Source organism: Lepisosteus oculatus, unplaced genomic scaffold, assembly GCF_040954835.1.
Source record: "Lepisosteus oculatus isolate fLepOcu1 unplaced genomic scaffold, fLepOcu1.hap2 HAP2_SCAFFOLD_110, whole genome shotgun sequence".
Taxonomy (NCBI): Eukaryota; Metazoa; Chordata; class Actinopteri; order Semionotiformes; family Lepisosteidae; genus Lepisosteus; species Lepisosteus oculatus.
In genome coordinates, this window is record NW_027167661.1 from 342,863 (window position 1) to 354,453 (window position 11,591).

Here is an 11,591-nt window from a genome sequence, read left to right on the forward strand (position 1 = left end):
ACCTAAGTGCCTAACTTTCTGACTTTCTTTATACCTTATATGTTAAGAAGCTTCTTCTGACCAATCAGAAATGTATGCTTTATGTATGAACATTTTGCTCATCAAAGTGAGTGAGAGACAAGGTTAACAGAAATTAGCCACGGCAGTAAATGACAGCATATTTTTTCGTTCTTAAATGGTCTCTACCTGGCACACCTGCAGTGCAAACTGACACACACTGTTTAGAGAAACAGCTACTCTATTACTAATATTAATGAAACATTTCTTATTCTATGGAACAAAAACAAACAGTAAAACTAAAACACAGATCTCTTAGCTTCCTATTTCATGAACCAGATGACTGAATGACCAAGCCTAACTAATAGCCAGAACCCCAGTTAACCCTCCGTAACACAAAGTTTAACCACACGACAGGAACTCTTTCAAACTGAGTGAAAATCATAAATGGATCCATAACTTTACATCAATTTACTATGTTGTGCCAATACCTGCATTTACATTTAGAACGAATGATGTCATAGAACCAGCATCACACCAGTTCCAGGTGTCTCCAAGGAGACAACAGAACTTCAGTTGTGTTTGCTAAAATACACACTTTGAAACATACTGTAACACTTAGTTAACATGTCTGGTTTAGTTGAAGAATCGGCTAAGGTAAGTTTCAGTGTTTAATGGTGGGATGGCACCTGTGCTTTTTTCCCCCATCCGCTAGAATATGATTCGCACCAAACCCAAAAGAAATACTGCACAGTTCAGGAACTTCATCAACCTAGCAACTGTAAAATAAGCTTACAAACAACTGAATTGAAATGCCAAAAAGTTCAGAGAAAGGCACAAACTATGTTTACTTGGGGTTTCCAAAATTAAAGCTAACTAAAACTGTAATGATAAACAATCATGCTGCCAATGGACAGAGAAATATCATGTTTTTTGAATAATGTATTATTTGTTATATAGGAACCCAGTATAAGGGAATCCCTTGCGATCCTGTCTGCAGAGATAAAGGTAAGTATTTTTTTCTCTTTAGCTCTGTCACTCCATGAAATATAATGAACATAAATATATTTGACAATCTTTTCATAGTAATCCAAACAACTCTGCGTGTATCTGACATTTGTAATATTTATCTACCGCAGTATAACTCTTCTGGCAAGGCGATTGCTATTGTACCTTGAAAGAAAACTGATTGGAAATGTCATGTACTCTATGGTTTCTATTGATGTCAAGTGGCAAATGTTGACTGGTGATGTTATGTGAATCTTAGGAAATGGTCATTTTTCAATCGAGTCTATGTTTCTCAGAATTTGAGACAGAGAGGTCAATCTCTGCAATCCGAGCTGAGGGCATTTCTTGGAATGGAAAGGTAAGAGCAACGTGTTCTTTGATATTCTCTTAAGACTCTTCGCCAGATTTTACGATGAAAAATGTAAATAATAATAACAAACATTATTTGATATAGTGCCTTGAAAGGTGGCTTCTTTACAGAATGACAGAACCAACTACAATAAATAATACACAAGATATGCATGATGACAATACACAGTTAGAGGAGACAGTAGATGGTCATTGTCAGTGTATTCTGAAGGTAGTTTTCCAATTTTTTGGAACAGGGTAAAAGAGGCCACCTCTACTAGAATCTTTGTCCTAACCAAAAATGTAACAAAGTATAATAATAATATTAAAAAGAATAATAATAAACTTTATTTATAGAGCACCTTTCATACAAATAGTGCTTTGGTGCTTTAAAAAGCAAGCGTAAAAATAAAATATTAAAATTGAGAGATATACTTTCAGTTGCAAAGGAAAATACAGCAATACAGTAAAGCAACATACATGTCAATTAAATAAATACAAATTAGGAAATTCGTAATAAAATAAGAACAATTAAAGAGAACTAAAAAAAGAAACAGAAATAGAAAGAACAAAGAACCACTTTAACTAAAAGCAACATTTTCAAATGTTTTTTAAAACAATGTACCGAGCTTGACTGCCTAATAAAAAGTGGAAGTGAGTTTCATAATTTAGAAGCATAAAAACAAAAAGCAGCCTCTCCACTCTTTCTGCATTTCACATGTGGTATTTGCAGTAGGCCAGTATGTGCAGATCTCAGGTCACGTATAGGAACATATGAAGACAGACATTCAGTAAGGTACAGACGTGCTAGCTCGCTTAAAGCTTTAAAAACAAGTAAAAGAACTTTCAAATTTATCCTAGATAATACAGGTGACCGGTGAAGTTTTTTCAAAACAGAAATGATATTCTCTTTCTTGTATTTGTTAGGATCTGTGCTACTGCATTTCGAACAAGTAGTAAGGGATTTATTGTTTTCTTGGGAAGCCCACAAAACCGAGCATTATAATCATATCCACATCAATGTGAGCAATGGAGAAGTCAAATGAACGTGTCTAAATATCATCTAGTTCTATCCCAGGGAAGAGGGCTGTTGCCTACACAGACGACAAGACACAAAACGCTCAACTGTGCAAAACACGCATAAGGACATCAGTCAGGAGGAACAAGGTAAAGTGTTTTTACTTCTTCACCATGGTCATGTAGTTTCACTCCAAGCACTGTCATATGAAATAACTGTGGAAACGACTTCCCCAACATTTTGGGTTGTTGCATTTTGCTTCAATGAATTTTAACCTTTTCTTTAAGACATTAAGAGGAAGGACACATTCACCCTTGGTAGAGATTCAGTTGTTCTATGAGATGTCAAGGTGAGAATTAACCACTTCAGGCATAAGTCAATCCACATGACTGAAAAAGGGGCAATGAACAGGATATGGGGATTTTGCTAGTTATAAAGTACAATAATCATCATTACATGATCTAAGACTACTGAAGTATAAGCTGTCTCCCTGACTGATTAATTAGCAAATTCATCTTTGTAGAGTGCAGCTACTATCTATTCAGTGGCATTTCCTTAAAACAACTGTATTCCCACATTCTGAATATGGAGTGAGATCATGTAAGAATGTTGGACTTCTAATAACTAATTGAAGGATAATAATAATCAACGAAAGTGCTTAAAAGTATCAACAAATGCCTTCAAAGTACTTGACACGTACTTTGCTTTCAAAAGTGAAACATAATTAATGCTTACGTAAGATTTCTCTTGACTTCTCAGGAGTATACTAACTCCAAGGACAAGTAACATCACAAACCATTATTTAAGTGCTGATGTTGGAGCTGCAATACTACTACCAAGACAAAAAATGATACAGGTAACACTGCTTTCAGATTTCTAAGAATTGCTAAAATAGTATGTTTACAGAGCATTCAGAGTCTCATAGAGAAAATAAGTTGAGAATATGACAAGTTCCTACCATCTCAAACACTGCCAATCTAGAACAAAAAGAAAGTACTTGAACGCCTGCAGTAATCGAACACAAACCAGAACATATCAGTGCATGACAATGAAATGTAGTCACAAAATGATTCTACCCTTTCAAGTCCCAAAAAGGACCGAGGAACTTACCGGAGGCGATACCTGGATTTCAAACAGAGTACAATGTAGCCACTGTAGGGGAGAAGATCACAGAGAGCTCTTCTCAGATTGCTCAGAGTCAGCCCCAGCACCCTGTCCTGACTGAAGCAGACAAAGTGGTCAAACAGGTAGGTAGAAATGAGTAAGGAACAGAGAGTATGGTTATTCTTGCATTGTTTGTTCGTCTGTCAAAGAAAAGAGTGCTTCTGACTTTTGTCAATGTTCATCTTTATTTTAGGAGAAGAACAAACGGTGGTATCACACTTTGCTCAAGTGTATGATGCCATGTGTGTACAGCAGACATCACCAAAGGAACAGGAGACACCTGAGTAGAGAACAAGAATATGAAAAGACTGATGAAAAAAAGCACCAGGAGAAATCCATTGAATATGCACAATCTCGTACAGTATTTCAATAAAAAGTTTCAGTGTTGTTTTTAGTGTCGTCGTATTGCATACATTTAAAACAATTTGTCTTGTTTAATGAACAACTTCATTTACTTTCGTAAAAAGTGTTGTTTACTGTAGTCCTAGCATGGATGCAATTGTTAGAATAAACGGGAATGAAAAACTGAATGTTTCATACAATATGGGTTTGTGTTAACCCACACACCTAAGTGAAATGTTTGATTACGTTTACAAGACATAACACATAGTTCAGTTGAGTGTGAAAGGGAACAACAGAGAAAGTCACAAACAAAACATTTGTGAAGGACTTGATGAATGTTTTTTCTTTAGAAATTACAAAAAATAAAGAATTTTTCAACAAGATGTCTTTCTATAGCGAGTTTCATTTGAGATAGTCTTCTCTTAGAAGTGCAAGAGTGGTATTCCCTACAATTTATTCCCCAGTTTGATCATTCTCAGAAATTAGGAGACGGAAACCACACCTACTGTAATATTAGACCTTGTAACAAGGCAACTAGGTTTCAATGGCTTAAAAGGTGCAGAAAGAGGCTCATGTATAATGACCTCCAGTGTCCCACAGGTTTCCCAAATCATTTCTTAGAGTATGGAAAAAGAGGAAATAAAGTGTCTACAGAAAGCGTATACCCCCTTGAACTTTGATCAGTTTGTTGCGCCAGTGCCAGAGTTTCATGCAATTAAATGAGGACCTCTTTCTCACACCACATATGTTATACTTTCAATGGGAAAAAAGGAAATATTACAATTGTATACATTTTCACCCACATGTTAATATTTGGTAGAAGCCCTTTTCACAGCAGAAGCCCTTTTAATGCCCGTCTAAATCAGAAATCTACAGCACAAAGGCAGTGGCCTTTCGGGACATAAAAATGAAATCAGACTTAGCTCAGAAGAATTGCCCTTGGTCACGGACATCTTGCTATCAGTCACTACAAAGATGTTTTCTCTCGTGCCATGGCTTGCCTGACTTGCTTCTTCAGCTGGATGGCTTCTGGTCGCTGGTCAGGATCGACAGCCAGCATGTCCTGGAGCAGTGTCCTTAGCTCCATGCTTATGGCTCTATTTACTTTCAGGGGGATGTGGAACTGCAGCCAGGGGTTCTCACGCAGGGCCTCTCCAACAGGCCCTGACAGACATATGCTCCTGTATCGGAAACACACTTTAGTTCAATTCTAAAATATTTCTCATAGGACTGAAGGAACCTTTGCCTGTTAAGAGTTAACAATTAGGTCCTCAAGAACTGTTTTACGGTTTTCCACACTCCTGGCTGGCCAAGGTCTCTTTAAGGTCTCTTAAGTGGAGGTGTAACTCATGTATTCTACATGTGATTTAGCAACATGAAAGGGAATAGCTTCTTATCGGATTATGGTCTTGGTTAACTGCCTAAGGCTGACCTAAGTGCCTAACTTTCTGACTTTCTTTATACCTTATATGTTAAGAAGCTTCTTCTGACCAATCAGAAATGTATGCTTTATGTATGAACATTTTGCTCATCAAAGTGAGTGAGAGACAAGGTTAACAGAAATTAGCCACGGCAGTAAATGACAGCATATTTTTTCGTTCTTAAATGGTCTCTACCTGGCACACCTGCAGTGCAAACTGACACACACTGTTTAGAGAAACAGCTACTCTATTACTAATATTAATGAAACATTTCTTATTCTATGGAACAAAAACAAACAGTAAAACTAAAACACAGATCTCTTAGCTTCCTATTTCATGAACCAGATGACTGAATGACCAAGCCTAACTAATAGCCAGAACCCCAGTTAACCCTCCGTAACACAAAGTTTAACCACACGACAGGAACTCTTTCAAACTGAGTGAAAATCATAAATGGATCCATAACTTTACATCAATTTACTATGTTGTGCCAATACCTGCATTTACATTTAGAACGAATGATGTCATAGAACCAGCATCACACCAGTTCCAGGTGTCTCCAAGGAGACAACAGAACTTCAGTTGTGTTTGCTAAAATACACACTTTGAAACATACTGTAACACTTAGTTAACATGTCTGGTTTAGTTGAAGAATCGGCTAAGGTAAGTTTCAGGGTTTAATGGTGGGATGGCACCTGTGCTTTTTTCCCCCAACCGCTAGAATATGATTCGCACCAAACCCAAAAGAAATACTGCACAGTTCAGGAACTTCATCAACCTAGCAACTGTAAAATAAGCTTACAAACAACTGAATTGAAATGCCAAAAAGTTCAGAGAAAGGCACAAACTATGTTTACTTGGGGTTTCCAAAATTAAAGCTAACTAAAACTGTAATGATAAACAATCATGCTGCCAATGGACAGAGAAATATCATGTTTTTTGAATAATGTATTATTTGTTATATAGGAACCCAGTATAAGGGAATCCCTTGCGATCCTGTCTGCAGAGATAAAGGTAAGTCTTTTTTTCTCTTTAGCTCTGTCACTCCAAGAAATATAATGAACATAAATATATTTGACAATCTTTTCATAGTAATCCAAACAACTCTGCGTGTATCTGACATTTGTAATATTTATCTACCGCAGTATAACTCTTCTGGCAAGGCGATTGCTATTGTACCTTGAAAGAAAACTGATTGGAAATGTCATGTACTCTATGGTTTCTATTGATGTCAAGTGGCAAATGTTGACTGGTGATGTTAAGTGAATCTTAGGAAATGGTCATTTTTCAATCGAGTCTATGTTTCTCAGAATTTGAGACAGAGAGGTCAATCTCTGCAATCCGAGCTGAGGGCATTTCTTGGAATGGAAAGGTAAGAGCAACGTGTTCTTTGATATTCTCTTAAGACTCTTTGCCAGATTTTACGATGAAAAATGTAAATAATAATAACAAACATTATTTGATATAGTGCCTTGAAAGGTGGCTTCTTTACAGAATGACAGAACCAACAACAATAAATAATACACAAGATATGCATGATGACAATACACAGTTAGAGGAGACAGTAGATGGTCATTGTCAGTGTATTCTGAAGGTAGTTTTCCAATTTTTTGGAACAGGGTAAAAGAGGCCACCTCTACTAGAATCTTTGTCCTAACCAAAAATGTAACAAAGTATAATAATAATATTAAAAAGAATAATAATAAACTTTATTTATAGAGCACCTTTCATACAAATAGTGCTTTGGTGCTTTAAAAAGCAAGCGTAAAAATAAAATATTAAAATTGAGAGATATACTTTCAGTTGCAAAGGAAAATACAGCAATACAGTAAAGCAACATACATGTCAATTAAATAAATACAAATTAGGAAATTCGTAATAAAATAAGAACAATTAAAGAGAACTAAAAAAAGAAACAGAAATAGAAAGAACAAAGAACCACTTTAACTAAAAGCAACATTTTCAAATGTTTTTTAAAACAATGTACCGAGCTTGACTGCTTAATAAAAAGTGGAAGTGAGTTTCATAATTTAGAAGCATAAAAACAAAAAGCAGCCTCTCCACTCTTTCTGCATTTCACATGTGGTATTTGCAGTAGGCCAGTATGTGCAGATCTCAGGTCACGTATAGGAACATATGAAGACAGACATTCAGTAAGGTACAGACGTGCTAGGTCGCTTAAAGCTTTAAAAACAAGTAAAAGAACTTTCAAATTTATCCTAGATAATACAGGTGACCGGTGAAGTTTTTTCAAAACAGGAATGATATTCTCTTTCTTGTATTTGTTAGGATCTGTGCTACTGCATTTCGAACAAGTAGTAAGGGATTTATTGTTTTCTTGGGAAGCCCACAAAACCGAGCATTATAATCATATCCACATCAATGTGAGCAATGGAGAAGTCAAATGAACGTGTCTAAATATCATCTAGTTCTATCCCAGGGAAGAGGGCTGTTGCCTACACAGACGACAAGACACAAAACGCTCAACTGTGCAAAACACGCATAAGGACATCAGTCAGGAGGAACAAGGTAAAGTGTTTTTACTTCTTCACCATGGTCATGTAGTTTCACTCCAAGCACTGTCATATGAAATAACTGTGGAAACGACTTCCCCAACATTTTGGGTTGTTGCATTTTGCTTCAATGAATTTTAACCTTTTCTTTTAGACATTAAGAGGAAGGACACATTCACCCTTGGTAGAGATTCAGTTGTTCTATGAGATGTCAAGGTGAGAATTAACCACTTCAGGCATAAGTCAATCCACATGACTGAAAAAGGGGCAATGAACAGGATATGGGGATTTTGCTAGTTATAAAGTACAATAATCATCATTACATGATCTAAGACTACTGAAGTATAAGCTGTGTCCCTGACTGATTAATTAGCAAATTCATCTTTGTAGAGTGCAGCTACTATCTATTCAGTGGCATTTCCTTAAAACAACTGTATTCCCACATTCTGAATATGGAGTGAGATCATGTAAGAATGTTGGACTTCTAATAACTAATTGAAGGATAATAATAATCAACGAAAGTGCTTAAAAGTATCAACAAATGCCTTCAAAGTACTTGACACGTACTTTGCTTTCAAAAGTGAAACATAATTAATGCTTACGTAAGATTTCTCTTGACTTCTCAGGAGTATACTAACTCCAAGGACAAGTAACATCACAAACCATTATTTAAGTGCTGATGTTGGAGCTGCAATACTACTACCAAGACAAAAAATGATACAGGTAACACTGCTTTCAGATTTCTAAGAATTGCTAAAATAGTATGTTTACAGAGCATTCAGAGTCTCATAGAGAAAATAAGTTGAGAATATGACAAGTTCCTACCATCTCAAACACTGCCAATCTAGAACAAAAAGAAAGTACTTGAACGCCTGCAGTAATCGAACACAAACCAGAACATATCAGTGCATGACAATGAAATGTAGTCACAAAATGATTCTACCCTTTCAAGTCCCAAAAAGGACCGAGGAACTTACCGGAGGCGATACCTGGATTTCAAACAGAGTACAATGTAGCCACTGTAGGGGAGAAGATCACAGAGAGCTCTTCTCAGATTGCTCAGAGTCAGCCCCAGCACCCTGTCCTGACTGAAGCAGACAAAGTGGTCAAACAGGTAGGTAGAAATGAGTAAGGAACAGAGAGTATGGTTATTCTTGCATTGTTTGTTCGTCTGTCAAAGAAAAGAGTGCTTCTGACTTTTGTCAATGTTCATCTTTATTTTAGGAGAAGAACAAACGGTGGTATCACACTTTGCTCAAGTGTATGATGCCATGTGTGTACAGCAGACATCACCAAAGGAACAGGAGACACCTGAGTAGAGAACAAGAATATGAAAAGACTGATGAAAAAAAGCACCAGGAGAAATCCATTGAATATGCACAATCTCGTACAGTATTTCAATAAAAAGTTTCAGTGTTGTTTTTAGTGTCGTCGTATTGCATACATTTAAAACAATTTGTCTTGTTTAATGAACAACTTCATTTACTTTCGTAAAAAGTGTTGTTTACTGTAGTCCTAGCATGGATGCAATTGTTAGAAAAAACGGGAATGAAAAACTGAATGTTTCATACAATATGGGTTTGTGTTAACCCACACACCTAAGTGAAATGTTTGATTACGTTTACAAGACATAACACATAGTTCAGTTGAGTGTGAAAGGGAACAACAGAGAAAGTCACAAACAAAACATTTGTGAAGGACTTGATGAATGTTTTTTCTTTAGAAATTACAAAAAATAAAGAATTTTTCAACAAGATGTCTTTCTATAGCGAGTTTCATTTGAGATAGTCTTCTCTTAGAAGTGCAAGAGTGGTATTCCCTACAATTTATTCCCCAGTTTGATCATTCTCAGAAATTAGGAGACGGAAACCACACCTACTGTAATATTAGACCTTGTAACAAGGCAACTAGGTTTCAATGGCTTAAAAGGTGCAGAAAGAGGCTCATGTATAATGACCTCCAGTGTCCCACAGGTTTCCCAAATCATTTCTTAGAGTATGGAAAAAGAGGAAATAAAGTGTCTACAGAAAGCGTATACCCCCTTGAACTTTGATCAGTTTGTTGCGCCAGTGCCAGAGTTTCATGCAATTAAATGAGGACCTCTTTCTCACACCACATATGTTATACTTTCAATGGGAAAAAAGGAAATATTACAATTGTATACATTTTCACCCACATGTTAATATTTGGTAGAAGCCCTTTTCACAGCAGAAGCCCTTTTAATGCCCGTCTAAATCAGAAATCTACAGCACAAAGGCAGTGGCCTTTCGGGACATAAAAATGAAATCAGACTTAGCTCAGAAGAATTGCCCTTGGTCACGGACATCTTGCTATCAGTCACTACAAAGATGTTTTCTCTCGTGCCATGGCTTGCCTGACTTGCTTCTTCAGCTGGATGGCTTCTGGTCGCTGGTCAGGATCGACAGCCAGCATGTCCTGGAGCAGTGTCCTTAGCTCCATGCTTATGGCTCTATTTACTTTCAGGGGGATGTGGAACTGCAGCCAGGGGTTCTCACGCAGGGCCTCTCCAACAGGCCCTGACAGACATATGCTCCTGTATCGGAAACACACTTTAGTTCAATTCTAAAATATTTCTCATAGGACTGAAGGAACCTTTGCCTGTTAAGAGTTAACAATTAGGTCCTCAAGAACTGTTTTACGGTTTTCCACACTCCTGGCTGGCCAAGGTCTCTTTAAGGTCTCTTAAGTGGAGGTGTAACTCATGTATTCTACATGTGATTTAGCAACATGAAAGGGAATAGCTTCTTATCGGATTATGGTCTTGGTTAACTGCCTAAGGCTGACCTAAGTGCCTAACTTTCTGACTTTCTTTATACCTTATATGTTAAGGAGCTTCTTCTGACCAATCAGAAATGTATGCTTTATGTATGAACATTTTGCTCATCAAAGTGAGTGAGAGACAAGGTTAACAGAAATTAGCCACGGCAGTAAATGACAGCATATTTTTTCGTTCTTAAATGGTCTCTACCTGGCACACCTGCAGTGCAAACTGACACACACTGTTTAGAGAAACAGCTACTCTATTACTAATATTAATGAAACATTTCTTATTCTATGGAACAAAAACAAACAGTAAAACTAAAACACAGATCTCTTAGCTTCCTATTTCATGAACCAGATGACTGAATGACCAAGCCTAACTAATAGCCAGAACCCCAGTTAACCCTCCGTAACACAAAGTTTAACCACACGACAGGAACTCTTTCAAACTGAGTGAAAATCATAAATGGATCCATAACTTTACATCAATTTACTATGTTGTGCCAATACCTGCATTTACATTTAGAACGAATGATGTCATAGAACCAGCATCACACCAGTTCCAGGTGTCTCCAAGGAGACAACAGAACTTCAGTTGTGTTTGCTAAAATACACACTTTGAAACATACTGTAACACTTAGTTAACATGTCTGGTTTAGTTGAAGAATCGGCTAAGGTAAGTTTCAGGGTTTAATGGTGGGATGGCACCTGTGCTTTTTTCCCCCAACCGCTAGAATATGATTCGCACCAAACCCAAAAGAAATACTGCACAGTTCAGGAACTTCATCAACCTAGCAACTGTAAAATAAGCTTACAAACAACTGAATTGAAATGCCAAAAAGTTCAGAGAAAGGCACAAACTATGTTTACTTGGGGTTTCCAAAATTAAAGCTAACTAAAACTGTAATGATAAACAATCATGCTGCCAATGGACAGAGAAATATCATGTTTTTTGAATAATGTATTATTTGTTATATAGGAACCCAGTATAAGGGAATC

The 11,591-nt window shown here is 36.8% G+C and overlaps 1 protein-coding gene across 1 annotated transcript; it reads left to right on the plus strand.

The window, feature by feature from the left end:
* The first annotated feature begins 582 nt into the window (after positions 1-582).
* LOC138225983 (uncharacterized) lies at positions 583-3,914 on the plus strand. Its single transcript, XM_069186249.1, has 8 exons — positions 583-654; positions 958-1,005; positions 1,302-1,363; positions 2,421-2,520; positions 2,659-2,720; positions 3,131-3,227; positions 3,457-3,618; positions 3,729-3,914. The coding sequence occupies exons 1-8, from the start codon at positions 625-627 to the stop codon at positions 3,906-3,908; spliced, it is 741 nt and encodes a 246-aa protein (XP_069042350.1). The 5' UTR covers positions 583-624; the 3' UTR covers positions 3,909-3,914.
* The last annotated feature ends 7,677 nt before the right edge of the window (positions 3,915-11,591 follow it).

What these genes read in the sequence shown, in the direction of transcription:
- LOC138225983 (XM_069186249.1), top strand. Translation starts at nt 625, where the DNA reads ATGTCTGGTTTAGTTGAAGAATCGGCTAAG. An exon ending in TCCTGTCTGCAGAGATAAAG is followed by an intron (nt 1,006 to 1,301) that starts GTAAGTATTTTT and finishes TATGTTTCTCAG; the next exon opens with AATTTGAGACAGAGAGGTCA. An exon ending in CATCAGTCAGGAGGAACAAG is followed by an intron (nt 2,521 to 2,658) that starts GTAAAGTGTTTT and finishes CTTTTCTTTAAG; the next exon opens with ACATTAAGAGGAAGGACACA.